Source organism: Trichechus manatus, unplaced genomic scaffold (genome assembly GCF_000243295.1).
Source record: "Trichechus manatus latirostris isolate Lorelei unplaced genomic scaffold, TriManLat1.0 scaffold00155, whole genome shotgun sequence".
NCBI lineage: Eukaryota > Metazoa > Chordata > Mammalia > Sirenia > Trichechidae > Trichechus > Trichechus manatus.
The window spans coordinates 3,827,973-3,847,595 of record NW_004444091.1 but is presented as its reverse complement, the minus strand read 5'-3'; the positions used below and the strand labels follow the sequence as shown (position 1 = coordinate 3,847,595).

General features: G+C 40.9%; 1 protein-coding gene across 1 annotated transcript; it reads left to right on the top strand.

Annotated features, from left to right (window-relative positions):
- Window positions 1-727: 727 nt before the first annotated feature.
- Window positions 728-9,832, top strand: PURB (purine rich element binding protein B). Its single transcript, XM_023740457.1, has one exon. The coding sequence runs from the start codon at window positions 822-824 to the stop codon at window positions 1,776-1,778; it is 957 nt and encodes a 318-aa protein (XP_023596225.1). The 5' UTR covers window positions 728-821; the 3' UTR covers window positions 1,779-9,832.
- The last annotated feature ends 9,791 nt before the right edge of the window (window positions 9,833-19,623 follow it).

Below are 19,623 nucleotides of genomic sequence, written 5' to 3'. Positions count from 1 at the left end.
CCTTCAAGTCTCAGTTCACGTCTCCTCCCGTGAGAAGCCTTCTCCCAACAGGCCAGTTAGAAACCCCTTCTAGATGCTCCCAAGGACCCCTTCCCTAGCCCCTTTCACCGTAGAGTACGTTTACTACGCACTGTGAGTTGTCTTTCCAGCACGCAGAAGCAGGCGGGAGGGCGGGCAAGCAATGAACCATGTTTGTTGAATGAATGCACTGGAAAAGAGTGGATGTAGACGAAATTCAACTCTAAACTGAAATTGTACATGGAAGGAGGGAGGTACGGGGGAGCACAGAACAGTGAAGATATAAATCATAATACGACTTAAAAAGTCAATTTACGGAGCAATCACCAACACCACCTAACCAGTTCACCGCCCACCCCGCGCCCCATCAGCAAGAGGGCGGACCTCCCTCCAGATTCTCCACCCGCATCCCCCGACGTCACTTCCTTGCGCCGTGCCACTTCAATGCGCAGCGCACTTCGCCGAGCGGCGTCTTCCGGCCTCGAGGTTGTCGGTCAGGCAGGGAGGAGTGACGTCACAAGAAGGACGCGCGCGCCGGAAGCAGACGCCAGGGTTGCGTACGGAAGTCACGGGGGCGGGGGAAGAGGAAGAGATGGGAGGTGGTGGCGGCTCGCGATGAGGAGCGGGTGCGCGTAAGCGAGCCAAGGGGAGAGGAAGGCTGGGGGGTGGGGGGAGCGGAGAGCGAGCCGCAGGGGCGGAGGGAGGGGGTCGCGAGCGTGGCGGGCAGCAGCGGCGGCGGCGGGAGAGCAACGGGGCCTGCGGCGGAGGCTGAGGCTGTGGTGGCGGAGGCAGAGGGTGAGAAGATGGCGGACGGCGACAGCGGCAGCGAGAGAGGCGGCAGCGGTGGGGGCGGTGGGCCCGGTGGCTGCGGCTTCCAGCCCGCGTCCCGCGGCGGCGGCGAGCAGGAAACCCAGGAGCTGGCCTCGAAGCGCCTGGACATACAGAACAAGCGTTTTTATCTGGACGTGAAGCAAAACGCCAAAGGCCGCTTCCTCAAGATCGCCGAGGTGGGCGCTGGAGGCTCGAAAAGCCGTCTCACCCTCTCCATGGCCGTTGCCGCCGAGTTCCGCGACTACCTGGGGGACTTTATCGAACACTACGCGCAGCTAGGGCCCAGCAGCCCCGAGCAAATTGCGGCGGCGGCGAGCGCCGAGGATGGTGGCGGGCCCCGGCGGGCGCTCAAGAGCGAGTTTCTGGTGCGGGAGAACCGCAAGTATTACCTGGACCTCAAGGAGAACCAGCGCGGCCGCTTCTTGCGCATTCGCCAGACCATCAACCGCATCGGGGGCAGCGGCGGGTTCAGCGGGGGCCCCGGGGGCCTACAGAGCGGCCAGACCATCGCCCTGCCTGCCCAGGGCCTTATCGAGTTCCGCGACGCGCTGGCCAAGCTCATTGACGACTACGGAGGCGAGGAGGAGGAGCTGGCCGGCGGCCCGGGAGGCGGCGGTGGGGGACTCGGAGGGGGCCTGTACGGGGAGCTCCCGGAAGGCACCTCCATCACTGTGGACTCCAAGCGCTTCTTTTTCGACGTGGGCTGCAACAAGTACGGGGTGTTCCTGCGAGTAAGTGAGGTGAAGCCGTCCTACCGCAATGCCATCACCGTCCCCTTCAAGGCTTGGGGCAAGTTCGGAGGCGCCTTTTGCCGGTATGCAGATGAGATGAAAGAAATCCAGGAGCGGCAGAGGGATAAGCTTTATGAAAGACGCGGGGGCAGCGGCGGTGGAGATGAGTCTGAAGGCGAGGAGGTGGATGAGGATTGAAACGGGCAGCTTCCCGTACAGGCCTCCCGCACCCCACCAACGTCCTCTTGTCTAGAGAGCTCTTTTTGCTGCTTCTCTCCAAATGACAGTGGAGGAGGAGCAAGGGAGGCGCCAGAGAGAGAAAATAAAAAATAATATAGTTAATCAAAAGAACCATAAGAGAACAGTCACAGACAAAAGAGAGCAGTAAAGTTCCAAGGGACTTAGAGCAACCTGCAGAGAGAGGACAACAGCATCTCCTCACCTGAACAAAATCTCAGCTTCTGTTTTTCTTTTACCAACTGAGGTTCCTAAACCCCCCAGGGATAACCCTGGAAGGGACAGATCCTCACATATCGGCCAAGAGAAACATCGGAGTTACCCAGACCCACTGATGACAGTTGTGTTTGTGTTGTACCTGGGTAATCTGGTCTAAAAAAAAAAATCTCTCCAGACCTTGCTGTTAAGTGTCTATCCCTCACTTCCATTGAAATCAGCATTTTGGATCTAGGTCTTCATGGAATCCTTGAGAGAAGTCTTTGCAGTTACCCAGTTCTGAGAGTACAGGTTTTACTAAAAGGAACACAACTTTAAATAATCATGGGCAGGGCAAAATAAGAATTCTAAATGCCACTAGAGGATACAGAAAGAGATTGGATCCATTTTTTAAGGTTTTGGATGGAACGTGGACCAAGGCCCATGTCTTTTCTTTGCAGAATTGTTTTCTGGATGCAAATGAATTCAGATATCAATGCTTGAACTAGAATCCATTACTAAAATAGTTTAAAAGTTGGCAGAACATTTTGAAGAAAAAAAACATTGCTGGTTGCTGAGGTAGGCACAAGAAGAAATCAGGCATAAAGCACAAGGAAAACTGAGTGGATTGGTTACTGCTCACTAAAGTTCTTCCCCTGATCTCCAGATATGGAGGTCATTACCAAGAAATGGCTTAGGTATGAATGGGATCCAGATCCCTATGGAGCCATTCAGTTATGGATAATTCGGCTGGTTCAGCCTCTGGTTGGCTGGATTTTAAACGATAAAACTTGAAGATTTCTACAAAAGTTTAACAGTGTGGCTACAAGCCTGAGCTTTAATAGAATGTACAGCCTAACAGAAAAGTTGGAAATAATCAAAACTGAAGTCTTCATTTACCTTCAGTTTAATCTGTGGACGTGTTCAAATACTAAAGAGCCTCAGGTCCAGAATTCCAGCATCATTTATTCTTTTAAAATTTTTAAGAACTTGATCCATTATGTCAGTACCTCATAATCACAGTTGGCAAATGATGGATGGATGTATTCAAAGCAGCACACCTGATGGAAGCTGAAATCCATCTCTAAATAGAGCTGAAGTGAACATGAATATGCTGACTATATCCTGGAAGCATTTTTATATCATCTTGAAATTTCAACAAACTGGCTTTTGCCAGTTTATCCAGCCGTCTTTCAGGAATAAAAATTGGGGTTTTCAAGGATCACCTCCTCTATATTTTAAATGGATTCTCAGTAGAAACGATTTTTACTAATCAAGTTAATCCCACTCCCATCAAAAGATATTCCTAGAAATGTTATATACCTATGTAACTTTGAACTGAATGGGATCTAATATTCTTTCCAAAGTTTTCAGGTATTATTACTTGTGTGACACCTTCTCACCCAGGAGGCAAGTAACCCCACCTCCATAATCTTACTTTTTTTTAACTGCATGCCTGCCCTTTATTTGAGCTGCCTTTTTAATTTATTGCATACCCTTTTTATTATCTTATTTTGGTATTATTCAATCTATACAATCTTTGTATTTATTGGGAAATAAGTAATATACAAAAAGGTCATTTTCATGCATATGTGGCTGAGAGAGTACTAATAGTGTATATAAAATTAGGCTTTTTAAAAATTAGACTGGGATCCAGGATATTGTCAATCTTAGACTTAAAAACAAAAAATGCAAGAGCCACAAACATTGGTGCCCTTTTCAGACTATTTCTCTACTCATCATCCACAATAGACTTTTTAAACATTTTTTTAAGCTCTTCTTTTTTAAAAAAATTTTTCTCCGTTGCAAAGAATGTTTCCTAAATTGTATGGGAGCAATAGTATTTTTGATGTTTTAATTACATCCCTATACGTACTGTATTTTGTACTACAAGGCAGCTGTTTTCAATAATGTCCTGCTGTATTTACCTATGTGTTTTGAGTGTTCATTTCTTTGCTGCGGAGAACAAATCCCTCAGTAGTTTTAGTAAAGGAGCTGAGAAGTTAGCATTAGGTTTGCAGAAACTGTTTATGTGTCAAAGTTTGAGGCAGCATTGAAAATTAAGGTTACAGTTGTTAGTTGATTGCTGTAACTTTCTCATTTTCAAACCATGTACAATTCCTGTATAACCCACTTGTTTTCTTGCTTCAGTGGTGGTTCTGTTGCTTAGCTGCAGTGAGCCAGTTCAACTTGCAAAGGTGCAGTACCTCTCCTTTTCAAGGGGTTGGTTTATTCTGTTTTCTTTTTGTTTGGCTGAATTGCAGTAACTAGCCTTGCCTTTTCTATTCTGTAGAAATGACAGGCTCTTCACAATCCTTTACCAGTGGCTACTAAGCTATAATTAGCTGAATAGAAAGAATGTGGAAGTTGTCTGAGGCATATAGAGTATATGCCAAGAACACTACCATATATGGCATCAGCTTTGGTTACCAGAGAAATTTTCTTAGTCATTAGACCATATAACAGTAATATATCATATGTAAATCTTTAGATGTCAATTTGATAATCCTCCAAAAAAAGGAGCAAAGAATGCATAAGCTATGTGTTGGAAAAGTAATTTATATTAAAATTTTGACCTGCCTATGTAGGATTAAGTGGTAAATGTCATAGTGGTGGGTTTTCAAGTCTTAGCCAATCTTGAAGGTTTGTTTCTCCTGCAGTTCATGGCCTCTCTTCCCACTGCAGGAAGACTGCAGAGGTTGTAGATTAACTGTAGCATTTCACTGACCCTCATTCCAGTGACTGGGACAATAGAAATCTGCAAAGCAGAGAGACTGGATTTTTGGAAAATGTTGCGTGGTTTGTTAAACAAGGTGGTATTAACAGGCCATCTTTCAGAACTCATTCATAAATATTAGTTTATTGAAAGTAAATGGTCTTTGTTAAATCCAGTCAGATAATGGTATTGTAACAACCGCTGCTATGAACTGTGATTCAGGGCATGTTTTTTAACTTTGGCAAGCATCGCAGCTAATCACATGTTCAGAATAGTCATATTCCTGAGAAGTAAGAACCAAAATTTCTTTTGAAATAATTGGTGAAAGGTTTGTTTCTCAAACTACCACAGTTGCAGAGGTGAGAAGTCAAATTTTAGGAACAGAATCAAAAGAGCAAAAATCTATAAAGAGATTCTAATACTCCTTTCTGGTTTCTATTGTCCCTACCAGTCATTCAGCAAATGGAACTGTGGCAGTTTTGTTCAGCAAACTCCAGTGCATCTGCTGCACAAAAAATGTAAATCTGTATGGCACCAAAAATCAAAGTGAAAACCAAACCAAAAACCAGACACCCTGTGTAAATAATTGAGGCATGTAGGTGGTGTAAATGACTGTAGCTGTAATACACACATGGCTACTTGTCAAGTCACTTTTCATAATTATTTACTGCAAAATGATTGAGAGGTTCTAGGTGCAGGCAGCCATTAACCTGCTTCCTTCATTAACTCTGGATCACTTTGCAATAAATTGCAGGTCTTTTAAAAGATTCCGGCTTCCGTTCTCAAAACAAAACAATTTTCCTGTCTTATCTGAAAATGCAGGGTTGTGGGCAGAAGAGGCTGGTTATAATAAAGCCCTCATATTGAGTGGTCTGTAAATGGCTGCACATTTCAGGCACCATAATTGCTAAGGATGCTTTGGTAAATGTGACCTTTTCTGGCTTTACAGAGGTGTAGAATGTGATCTACACAAGGTATTCAAAGGTGATTATTTTCATCTCCCTTGCTCTTGAGGTAGATGAAATTAAGGAGAGGCTTGAGTGTGTAAGCCATGCATATAAGTATTCTTCAGTGTAAATTTTGTTTTCATTTCTAACCCAATTATGGTACTTTGTCCAATGCACAACTGATCTCTCAGTAGATATTCATTTGAAAATAGTGTGGCCTTGATCAGTGAGAAGGGGAAGAAGTGACTTTTTTGCTTATGTAAAAATGACTCATTTGCTGAGAGTCATAATTCTGCAGCAGTCTTAGTATCTAATGTATTTGTGATAGGTCTCCTTTTTGATCGGGTAAAGTTAATGCTTTTGACCGTGTAGTTATTAATTCAGTTGAGTTGTCTTCTATTTTTCGGAAGTATCAGAACTGCTCTGATGAGTAACAGTTGACTGCTTTGATGTCCAATCTCAGGTTTTAGAATGTAGTGGATTTAAAATCCCACTGTTAATTCTTAAAACAATTTTAATTTAGTTCACCCTAAAAGTCATATGCATAAGGCCTGTTCAGAGAGCAGAGCCTTCATGTTTTTGCTCCTTTTTCACTTTGTACTTCACTTGAAAAAGTTTCAAGTGATTTTACATTGTATATTTCCATTTTAACCCTGGCATATTTCTCAAAGATAAAGCACTTTTTGATCATGAAATACATGGAATCTTTGTGTGATGTGGATCATGGTTTCTCAGGCTGCCCTTGCTAATCTGCTTACGAATATTGTTCAAACTTTGTGTAAAGAGTGGAAATCTTTGCTAATGTTAGAAAGTTTGTATTATTGGTCCAGAAAGCATTTTGCTAGCTTCCAATGGATGGGAGAGTAAACAATGCTGCATTCACAACTTAATACTTTCCCTTGAGCCTTAAGGTAACTTTTTTTTCTGTCAACAACAGCACTGAAGTTGTAGTAAGTGAATGAGATTATCTGTTTTCAGGGTTGGTTTTAGAGTACTGTAAATCAATAGCTGTCTTCCTAAAGAGTTACTATTCCCATTGAATAAACTGGATAATGGGTATGTGGGTGGGGCTGGGGAGGGGAGGGAGATACTTTGTAGAAAAGAAAAAAGAAAAAAAGAACTACATATACCTTAAAAATAGGCAAAAAAGTAAAAAGGGTATCTTATATGTCCTATTTGAAAATCCAGATGTAAGGTGGAAATGGCAAATTATAACTTCATTTTCATTGTTTTTAACCTAGAAAAATAGTCATTAATTTTCACATGTTAGCCCCCAGAAGTTTCAAGAGATAGCCAGACTTTTGAATGGTTAGTTACATTATTAATATATCAAACTTTGCTATCTAGTTAATGTCCCCTTTCCCAGCCTTCAGTCTTGAAACTTAGTTTCTTTGCCTGTGATTTTAACAGACTTACTTCAGCAAATGTGGTCTGATTGTCAGTATGGAAAATTAAATTTGGAAAATGAAAAAAATAAAATTGCATCATAAAGACTTCTTACCCTAGTGATTCCCAGTTGACATCCAAACCTTTATGAATGTATTTTATATTTCCTAACGAAATAGGGAATGTGCATCAATGTTACGCCTTTACCCACAATCTGTTACTTTCATTTGAAAATCGGACTCCTGCCTCTTGAATTAGACATTCCAACTGGGATAGATACAGTTGTTAAAACAACAGCAAATACCATAGTGGTAGTTTCACTGCTCAGTCGGACTTCTAATAAGAGGAAGGCAGAGCAGTGAAATGAGGAAGCAAATTCCATTTTTCCTGTTACAGTTAATGTCCATTGACATGGATAAGAGAGGGCTGACTATATATCTTTGTAGTATGGTTAAATGTGAAATGTGGGCCCAGAGTATTGGAAAGAAAGCAATAGACTGATTCAGTTCAGTGTCCACTAGCATATCACAGAAGGCATGAGTTGGTCCTTTTTCTCCCCTACGTTCAATAACTCTTCAAAGGCTAACTCGAGAAAACTGATTCAGACTCTTATTTCTTAAAGGCAAACTATTTTGTCCCTAGTTTTACCCTCATGTTGGAAGATTAGGCTGGTTAGAAAAATCTTTATAGTTGGAAATAGAATAGCAAGTGGTTTGTTTCTTCTCTTTTTAAGTCTTCTTTTCAGAAACATGTAACTGCAGAAAGAGTCCCAAGAAAAGTGAAAACCCAGGATTATGTATCACTAAGCACATTTGTGTTGTAGGAATTTGGGGGTTTTACTTTAAACTGATAGAGTATTGGACAAATCCTTTTCTTCCAGCCCCTGTGTACAAAAGCTCTCCAGGAGTGAATGGACTGGGCAGAAAGTCTAGAAACTGACTTTATGTCAGTACAAGACATGTTACAGTAGCAGGCAAGTATGTTTGAGTTATTTTTTTTTTAATGATTCACCAACGTTTGAATAATAACTAAGATTATCAATGTATTTGGACTTCTTTTTTCTAAAGTTCCAGAATAGTTATAGTAGTAGGGATTTATTCTCCTTTTAGACCTTCCTGCAGACTTTTTTCTAAGATTGTTTTAAAAATCCATCTTCTGATACATTTCCAGATAGCACACTTTCCATTCTGTAGGAACCTTCACTGCCAACCATATCTACTAGTGACTTCCTTAGAGTAGATTCTTCACTCCAGAGCTGGGACTGATGTTCTGCCAGTATAGAATCTACAGAAGTAATCTGAATGAACTAAAACCAAATCTTGATAGCAGGAGACAGCTTCCTGATCTACATAGATTAGAGTTTAGGTTGGAAATAACTTTAAAGGGGTTTGGTTTTTTTTGTCTTCAATCTGTGTGTAAATATCCACATGCTTGTGCATTGTAAACAAATTGTGTATTCATATGTATGAATTTGTAGAACTTGTTTCTGCTTCAAGAGAAGCAATACCTTTAATTTTATAAGGTCCCTTCCACTAGTAACCCTATAAATGTTTGTAAATAGAACACTAACATTTGTAGTGATACGATCAATTTGGGAATATCTGCTGAGAGACCAAAAAGTTCATTTTTTAAGTACCTTGGTTAAAGAGTAAAGATTGTTCCTCTTGCTTATTTTTTAAAAGAAGAATGCACTTTAACAAACAGCCATGTGGGCAATTCAAACAAATACATAAGTGCAGTACCCATTCAGCAATCACTTCCTGGAAACAGTTCAAAAGCAGAGTCCAGACGAGCCTGTAGGTTGAAGCTCAGATACTGATTAATTTTGAGACAAGCAGTGCTGCTTCAAAAGAGCCAGAAGCTTCAGACAGGTCTGTAAAATGGTGGGTCCCGTATTTACCACTAACAAGCAAAACTGACAGAAAAAGTCAGAGAAAAAAGTTCAAGAATCCTTCCTGCTGGTGTGCACTCCTTATAATAGACTTTTGCAAATGGAGTTTTACAGTCTATATTTAAAAAATTGTATGTTTGTAACAAATAAAGTATGCGGAAAAGTGAATGACGATCTTGTGCTTATGTCTCTAATTTTAGGAATTACATGGAGATGGGGTGGGTATCACACACCATGTGGGGCTCATAAATGAGTGTGGAACCGGGTGAGTAGTAGGCCTTGAACATCACTGCACATTTTATCTGAACAAACAGCCAGTTCTAGAACCTCTCGGTTCCCATAACCCATTTCTGGTAAGCATTTATGGAGTAATTCATGTTTGGGTTCACAGTCCCAGAGAGGCCACTTGTTGCTTCCCTTAATTTTTTCCTAATCTACTGGTTTTTAGTGACTATCATTTTCAATAGTTCCAAAGAAACTGCTATAGCAGATGTTCCCTCATCAAGTTTATTAACATCATAACCAACTGCTAAGAAGGTAAATTAAACCAAACCAAACACATTGACATTGAGTTGATTGCAACTCATAGCAACCCTATAGGTCAGAGTAGAACTGCCCCGTGGAGTTTCCAAGGAGCGTCTCGTGGATTCGAACTGCTGACTTTTTAGTTAACAGACATAGCTCTTAACCACTACACCACTAGGGTTTCTAGAAGGTAAGTTCGGCTAACCTAATTGTGTCCATAGATTCTGGCTAGTGATTCTCAAACTTTTTGGGCTCGGGACCTCTTTACACTCTTAGAACTTACTGAGGACCCCAAAGAGCTTTTATATTTCTGGGCTATATTGATACTTACATGAGAAACTAAAAAAATTTTAAATACAAAAGTAACGAGCACATTCTGTTAGCTGTCAGCACATTCTGTTAGCTGTCAGCAGTAACATCATCATATGTCGTTTATCCTCTGGAAAATTCCACTGTAAACTTGAGAGAATGAAAAAGGCAAATTGACCTCTTGGACCCCGTGAAAGGGTCTTGGGGGCCCCAAGGGGTTTCTGGACCACCCTTTGAGAACCACTGAAATAGACTTGAATGTAAATTATGCCTTTCTGGAAGAAAGGATGGGGTTGGAGAAGACTATATAGCTTAATAATCTTCTAGTTCTCCACCATGTTTTCTTTATATTAGAAGATCTTGCCATGAAATGGAAACACTGGTGGCGTAGTGGTTAAGAACTACGGCTGCTAACTGAAGGTCAGCAGTTCAAATCCACCAGGCGCTTCTTGGAAACTCTATGGGGCAGTTTTACTCTGTCCTATAGGGTACCTATGAGTCGGTCTCGACTTGATGGTAATGGGTTTGGTTTTTTGGTTTGCTGCCATGAAATAATTACTCCCACCGCTGCTCCACACTGCCCCCCACCCCCGCCACATACACAGTTAATTTCCCTGTGCCTGTCAACCTCTGGCAGTGGTTTGGTTCTCAGTGCTGGAGAACTTTGAATACTAATGCCCAGGCTTCGCCTCAGACCAAATGAAACAGAATCTTGGGATGGAGCCTAGACATAGAGACTTTCTGTGTTTTGTTTTTTAAAGCTCTCCAGGTGATTGACTGTGTAGTCGGGGATGAGAGCCAGTGACCTGTGAGACACGGTATAAACAAGGTGAAGGGCTGGGCACCTCTACCAGAGAAACTCAGTATAGCAGAACCTTCCTGGAATGTATTACTTTCACCTTGTAACAACTGTGCCTAAATTACCCACACCCTACTTAAACCACCCTGAAATAACTAATCCAGAAAAGGTTACAAACAGTCATTGAGCACTGTGTCAGCAGTGTCCTCACAGCGCTGGAATTTAGGAAATCTAGACTTTTTGCTGGCACAGAGAACTCTTTAGCATGCGTCAGAATCACCTGGAGAGCTTGTTAACACTTGGATTATGAAGTCCCACCCCCAGAGTTTCTGAATCAACAGGTCTGGGGTGGGGCCAGAGAATTTGCATTTTAACAAGTTTCCAGGTGATGCTGATGCCGCTGGTCCAGGGACCACACTTTGAGAACTACTGCAGAAATCACAAAAGTTCAGGAAAAATTAGCTCAGTTGTCACCAACTGGCAGAGGTCTCAGGTCTGCTGAGATTCAGTCTGCTTTGCCAGAAACTGTATGTGGTTTAAATGTTTCAGCTTGATGTGAAGCTTGTTACTACACAAGTTTAAGGAATAGATGCAAGCCAGGATATTGCCCTAAGGGCCATGTTAGGGTCGGTGCCTCAAGGAGTAAGGGATATTACTTCATAGTCTTGGTATTTTCAGATGTGAGCTAGGTTCTATCCCTGGCTGTCATAAACTAATAGTGTGGTAAAGGGCAAGAATCTAACACACAAAAACTCTTAAGGTCTTTTCAGTGTCTAGTTTCCCTGGAGCAGCCATTGGGACTTAGGGAAATGAGAGCCACCTAGTGGTCATTGCCAAAAACTTTTTAATAATAATTCTTAGGTTAATTTGTAAATTCCTTGTCAGTTGTAACTGCATTAATTCATTTAATTATTGGGTCTCTACTATATGCCAGGGCTTCCCTGGGTGGCGCAAATGGTTAAGCGCTCAACTATTAACTGAAAGGTTGGTGGTTCAAACCCACCCAAAAGCACCTTGGAAGACAGGCCTGGCGAACTGTTTACGTAAGGTCACAGCCTTGAAAACGCTACAAAGCAGTTCTGTTCTGCACACATGGGGTCACTACGAGTCGGACTCAACTAGACGGCAACCAACAACAACAATAATTACATGTCAGGCATTGTACTGAGTGCTGAGGATATGGTCAAATGGAACTTACAGTGTAGTGGTTAGGAGAAGAATAGTAGAAAGGCTTTTAGGAAGAACTAGGAGGAACTAAGGTATATTGGATTGAGAAATATTTAGAATCCAGATTGTTTGGTTTATGCAACCCTAGGTCTCCAGGAGGTTAGCATGGACTGCAGCTCAAATTTGTTTGATATAACTCCCTCCTAGTAGGATGCCTCTAGGCAATCTCAAATCCTGCAAAGCCACTTTCCCGGGGAAGAACTGGGCCCCAGAGTGGGGATCTGGGTATAGAGGAAGGAAGGAGTTGGAAAATTAGCCCTGAGCCCTTGTTAGTGTTGTTCCCATTTTTCCTTCTACATCAGTCACCATACGGTTAGAGACCTGGAAGGGATGCAGTCCTATCCTCTGGACCATTGACCCAGGCTCATGCAGCCAGTTAGTATTGCTGGGATTTGACAGGTCCAATGAGTGCTCCATCTCCTTGTCCATACTCAAGAGAGGTGATGAAGAGGTTCCTAATGGGATCTGAGCAAACCAGTTTCCCCAGCTAATGACCAGGCCTCCATCCAAGCAATAGGTAGTCTGATTTGCAACATCATTCCTGACCTAGGTCTATACCCCTTACAAGAGACAAGGCCATTGAAACTATAAAAGACAAAAAGAATATATTCCATGCAAGATGTAGTTTCTCCTTGACTTACATAGTACTTTATGTATACCTCTCAGTGGGCCCAATCAAGGTCTCCAAACTAGTTAATGGCAACAATGAACTCACATCTAATCTAGTTTTCTTATCTGCTACACCCTCATTCCTATGCTATGAGCCTGAGATAGCACATGACAAATCCACAGGTGCTCCACAAAGCTCTGCAGAACCTCCATGCGGCTACAGCAGAAAGGCAGTCAGACGGAGAAACTGGGTCACACCCATCAGCGTTTTCAAGATATGGTACAAAATCAAAATAGTTCCCCAAAGTAAAAAATAACCCTGGCTTGGCTCAATGTATATTGTGAATAACACTGGTGTACATTTATCTGTTTGAGTCCCTGTTTTCAAGTCTTTGGGATATATACCTAGGAGTGGAATTGCTGGGTCATAAGGTAATTCTGTGTTTAACTTTTTAAGGAACTGCCAAACTGTTTTTCCACTGTGGCTGCACCAATTTACCTTCCCACCAGCAGTGGATGAAGGTTCCAATTTCTCCACATCAGATTTTCATTTTTTACAAGGTAATACAATTTCTGTTTTTATTAAAATAAGCTGGAAGACACCAATGTTCATTGCAGCACTATTCACAATAGCATAAGGACGGAAACAATCCAAGTGTCCATGAACAGATGAACGGATAGACAATGCAGTATATCCATACAATGGAATACTACTCAGCCATAAAGAGAAATGAAGCCCTGATACACACTACAACATGGATGAACCTTGAAAACATTATGCTAAGTGAAATAAGTCAGTCATAAAGGGTAAATACTGTATGATTCCACTTATGTGAAATATATAGAATAGGCAAAAGTATAGAGAGCAAAGTTTATTAGTGGTTACCAAGGGTGGGAGGAGGGGGAAAGGGAGAATTGTTCTTCAGGGGATGACTGAGTTTCTGTTACGGGTGATGGAAAAATTTGGAAACAAATACTGGTGATAGTTCCACAACATGGTGAAAGTAAGTAATGTCACTAAATTGTACACATAAAAAATGCTGAAATGGCAAAAACCGAACAAGAAATTTCAGCATGACACTTTGGGTTTTCTCTCTTTGCTGTCCATCATCTTATTTTAAAAATGTTTGAGCCTTTGAAAATCAACCTATACTGGTACTGAATTTTTTTAATGGCACCTCTACATTTTGGTGGTATTTTGTTCAAAATCAGTTGGAAATCTTTCATCCAAGCATTCAATGAATAAGACAGTAAGAAACTTCAGCTTTTGATGCTTTTAGTGAATTTCAATTATTGAAAGCAACACTTGCAAGCAAGAAGACATTGAAATTTATCCCTACAAAAGGAAGGGAAGGACTAAACAAATTAAATAATGAGAGATCGATTGGGAATATCTTGACTTGTAGAAAGAATCTTTTAATGGAACTCCTATTGCTAATTGGATAAATTTATATTCTGTACTGGAATGGAATGAAATCGAGAGGGCTTACCATTTTCAGCATCTAAATTTAGTCAAATGATAAAAAAAATCATAGAGACAACTTAGTTGACAAATTTTGTCTTATAAACATGTGCCAAAGAAAAATATTCTGAATGGAAGTCAAAAGAAAATGACTTGAAAAGATCTAGGCTGAAATGGTTACATATTCCAATACGAAAATAACTAGAATTGAGAATGTTCTTCATTTAGAAGAACTTTCTTTACTAAGGTGCCTCAGCAAATGTAGAGTATTTTTTCAATCAAAAATATTATAGGATACAAAAAGTGCCAACAATTTCAAACGTATTAACCATAGAATGCAACTCTGAAGGAGACAATTTTACAAAGGAGACAATTTTACAAAAGAAAACATAATAAGACCGCATAGAAGTTACATTTCTTCAGAAAAAAGTACCAGTTTCATGATATTAGAGACAGAATTGGCTAAGAAACTAATCAGAATATGTCACTGAGTATCACGAATAATTATCCAGATAATTAAAATAAAGGTTTTTTAAATTTTTGTTTTAATGTCATCATAGACTGAATTGTGTCCACCCAAAATGTCTGTCAACTTGGCTAGGTCATGATTCCCAGTACTGTATGATTGTCTACCATTTTGTCGTCTGATGTGATTCCCATACATGTTGTAAATCCTATCAGTATGAGGTAGTGAGATGGATTAGTGGCAGTAATATTGATGAGATCTATAAGATTAGATAGTGTCTAAGCCAATCTCTTCTGAGATATGAAAGAGAGAAGCGAGCATAGAGACATGGGAACCTCATACCACCAAGAAAGTAGTGCCAAGAGCAGAGCACATCCTTTGGACCTGAGGTTCCTGCGCCGAGATGCTCCCAGACCAAGGAAAGACTGATGACACGGACCTTCCTCCAGAGCCGACAGAGAAAGCCTCCCCTCGAGCAGAATTTGGACTTGTAGGCTGCTAGACTGTGAGAGAATAAATTTATCTTTGTTAAAGCTATCCACTTGTGGTATTTCTGTTATAGCAGCACTAGATGACCAAGACAAATGTACATGAATGTTGTAAAGTCCACCAACTTCTCAAATATTTCAAAAAAATCATCTAATTTTATTTATATTTAGTACTCCTTTTCACTTTCGAAAGTGTTCTAGTTTGGACAATAAATTATATGATCATACTACGCAGTTGTTCTTGGGTGCCATCGAGTCAGTTCCAACTCATAGTACAACAGAACGAAACACTGCCCAGTCCTGCACCATCCTTACAATTGTTATGCTTGAGCCCATTGTTGCAGCCACTGTGTCAATCCAGCTCGTTGACGGTCTTCCTCCCTTTGCTGACCCTCTACCAAGTATGATGTCCTTCTCCAGGGACTGGCCCTTCCTGATAACGTCCAAAGTAGGTGAAGTGAAGTCTCCCCATCCTTGCCTGTAAGAAGCATTCTGCCCGTACTTCTTCCAAGACAGATTTGTTTGTTCTTTTGGCAGTCCACAGTATATTCAATATTCTTTGCCAACACAATAATTCAAAGGCGTCAATAATTCTTCAGTCTTCCGTATTCATTGTTGTTATGGATTGAACTGAGTCTCCCAAAAATGTGCATCAGTTTGGCTAGGCCACGATTCCCAGTATTGTGATTGTCCACCATTTTGTCATTTGATGTGATTTTCCTGTATGTTGTAAATTCTACCTCTATGATGTTAATGAGGCAGGATTACAGGCAGTTATGTTAATGAGGCAGGGCTCAATCTACAAGGTTGGATTTTGTCTTACATCAATCTCTTCTGAAATATAAAAGAGAGAAGCGAGCAGAGAGACATGGGGACCTCATCACTACAAGGAAGAAGTGCCAGGAGCAGCACATCCTTTGTACTCACGGTCCCTGCGCTGAGAAGCTCCTAGACCAGGGGAAGATTGATAACAAGGACCTTCCCCCAGAGCCAACAGAGAGAGTAAAACTTCCCCTGGAGCTGGCACCCTGAATTTGGACTTCTAGCCTCCTAAACTGTGAGAGAATGAACTTCTGTTTGTTAAAGCCATCCACTTGTGGTATTTCTGTTACAGCAGCACGAGATAACTAAGACAATTGTCCAGCTTTTGCATGCATGTGAGGAAACTGAAAACACCATGGTTTGGGTCAGGCTCACCTTAGTCTTTAAAGTAACATCTTTGCTTTTTAACTCTTCAAAGAGGTCTTTTGCAGCAGATTTTCCCAATGCAATACGTAGTTTGATTTCTTGACTGCTGCCTCCATGGACATTGGATCCAAGTTAAATGAAATCCTTGACAACTTCAATCTTTTCTCCATTTATCATGATGTTGCCATAGCAAACCTTCTTTTTTAAATTGTGCTTTAAGTGAAAGTTTACAATTCAAATTAGTGTCTCATACAAAAATTTACACACACATTGTTATGTGACCCTAGCTGCTCTCCCTACACTGTGACAGCATACTCCTCCTTTCTACCCCCTGACTTCCCGTGTCCATTAAACCAGCTCCTTTCCCTTTCTGCCTATCTCGCCTCTGAATGGGAGCTTCCCGTTTAGTCTCGTGTATCTACTTGAGCTAAGAAGCACACTCTTCACGAGTATCATTTTATGTCCCATAGTCCAGTCTAATCTTTGAAGAGTTGCCCTCGGGAATGGTTTCAGTTTTGAGCTAACAGAGAGTCCAGGGGCCATGTCTTCTGGAGTCCCTCCAGTCTCAGTCAAACCATTAAGTCTGGTCTTTTTACTAGAATTTGAGTTCTGCACCCCACTTTTCTCCTGCTCCATCAGGGACTCTCTATTGTGTTCCCTGTCAGGGAGGTCATTGGTAGTAGCCAGGCACCATCTATTTCTTCTGAGCAAACCATTTTTATTAGCTTCTTGTTTATCCTGCCACTATTTATGTAAATTTAAGAAAAATTTGAGTATACATTTTGATTCCCCGTTTCTTACACAAAACGTAACTATATATACCGTTGTGCACCTTGTTTCATTTTTCCACTTAACAATATATCCAGGAGATATTTTTATACCAGCATAAAGATATTTTCTTATTCCTTTTTATATCTGGATGATATTCCACTGAGTATAATACTAGATTATTGGACCATCGATGTACACTTGGGTGCATCCAGGTTCGTTATTACAAACAAAGCTCCAGTAAATAACCTTGTTCATATATTGTTTCATATGAGTGAAGGTAGGATAAGATACAGGATAGATTCTCCAGAAGTGGGGACTTCAGAGCCAACAGTTAAATGCATCTGTAATTTTTTATATATTGCCAAATTCCCTATGGACAATTTTTTGTTCTACATTAAGTAAGGAAAATGGTCAGACTGAATAGGAAGCCACGTTTTTAAGTCCTGTACACTTTAAAACACAAATGTTATATCAATATACATTCTTACTGTAAAATATTCAGACGAGAACAGAGCAGAATGCAAACATCCTTTTTATTTCCCCCACCCCTATTTCTATTCTTGGAGGTAATTACTGTCAGCAGCCTGATGTAAAGTATTTAAGTCCTCTTTCTATGGATTCAAAGAGGTACTTTCATACCTATCATCTGGAGTTTATCCATTTTAATATAAATTGAATTATGTTGTTGTTGTTAGGTGCTGTCGAGTCAACTCCAACTCGTAGGGACCTTGTGTATAACAGAATGAAACGTTGCATAGTCCTGCACCATCTTCACAATCGTTGCTGTGTTTGAGCCAAACTGCAGCCACTGTGTCACTCCATCTCATCAAAGGTCTCTCTCTTTTTCGCTGACCCTCTACTTTACCAGGCATGATGTTCTTCTCCACCGACTGATCCCTCATGATAACACATCCAAAGTAAGGGACATGAAGTCTCCCTCCAAGACTGATTTGTTTATTCTCTGGCAGTTCATGATCTATTCGATATTCTTCACCAACACCACAATTCGAATGTGTCATTTCTTTTTTGGTCTTCCTTTTTCACTGTTTAGCTTTTCCATGCATCCGAGGTGACTGAAAACACCATGGCTTGGGTCAGGCACAACTTAGACATCAAAGTGACATCTTTCCTTTTTAAGATTTTAAAGAGGTCTTTTGCCACAGATTTTCCCAATAAAATAGATCATTTGACTTCTTGACTGCTATTTCCCAGGACATTGATTGTTGATCAAGTAGAAGGAAATCCTTGACAACTTCAATTTCTTCACTGTTATCATGATGTTGTTTATGGGTCCAGTTGTGAGCGTTTTTATTTTCTTCACATTCAGGTGTAATCCATACTGAAGGCTGTACTCTCTTACCTTCATCAGTAAGTGTTTCAAGTAGTCTTCATTTCGGGCAAGCAGGGTTGTCTTATATGCATATCACAGGCTGTTAATTAGTCTTCCTCCAATCCTGATGCCACGTTTTTCTTCATATAGTCCAGCTTCTCAGATTATGTGCTCAGCATACAGAATGAATAAGTAAGGTGAAAGGTTACAACCCTGCCACACACCTTTTCCAACTTTAAGCCACACAGTATCCTCTTGTTTTGTTCAAATGAATGCCTCTTGATCTATATACAGGTTCTGCAGGAGCAGAATTAAGTGTTCTGGAATTCCCATTCTTCATACTCTCATCCATAACTTATTTGATCCACACAGTCGAATGCCTTTGTGCAGTCAATAAAACATTGTAAACATCTTTTTGGTATCCTCTGCTTTTGGCCAAGAGCCATCTGACATCAGCAATGATATCCTTCATTCCACATCTGCTTCTGCATCTGGCTTGAACTTCCTGCAGTTCCCTGTTGATGTATGGCTGCAACTCCTTTTGAATTATTGTCAGTGAAATTTTGCTAGCTTGTGATATTAATGATATTACTTGATAATTTTCACATTCTGTTTGATCACCTTTCTTTGAATGGACATGAATATGAAATTCTTCCACTCAGTTGGCCAAGTAGCTATCTTCCAAATTTCTTGGCATAGACAAGTAAGTGCTTCCAGCATTGCATCCATTTGTTGAAGTGTCTCAATTGGTACTCCATCAATTCCTGGAGCCTTGTTTTTTGCCAATGCCTCCACTGTGGCTTCAACTTTTTCCTTCAGTACTCAGCAGTTCCTGATTAAATGCTACCCCTGAAATGGTTGAATGTTGACCAGTTCTTTTTGGTACAATGGCTCTGTATTCTTTCCAGCTTCTTTTGATGCTTCCTGCGTCATTCAGTTTTTTGCCCATAGTATTGCAATCTGATGCTCAAATTTTCTCTTCAGTTTTTTTTCAGTTTGAGAAAAGCCGATCCTGTTCTTCTCTTTTGGTTTTCTAAACTCCAGGTCTTTGCACATTTCATTACAATACTTTACTTTTTTCTTCTTGAGCTGCCCTTTGAAATCTGTTCAGCTCTTTTACTTCATTGTTTCTTCTATTTGTTTAGCGACTCTTCGCTCAAGAGCAAGTTTCAGAGACTGTTCTTTTTTTTGTTTGTTTATTGTTGTAGTTTAAATGAAGTTTACGTTTCAAGTTAGCCTCCCATACAAAAATTTCTGCATACATTATTATGTAGCCCTAATTGCTCTCCCCATATTGTGACAGCACACTCCTCCTTTCCATCCCTGATTCCCCATGTCCATTCAACCAGCTCCTGACTTCCCATCTCACCTCCGAACAGAAGCTGCCCATTTAGTCTCTTGTATCTACTTGAGCTAAGAGGCACGCTCCTCATGAATATCACTTTATGTCCCACGGTCCAGTCCAATCCCTGTCTGAAAAGTTGGCCTCGGAAATTG

Excerpts from the sequence above, each read along its gene's own strand:
- PURB (XM_023740457.1), top strand. The coding sequence starts at position 822 with ATGGCGGACGGCGACAGCGGCAGCGAGAGAGGCGGCAGCGGTGGGGGC.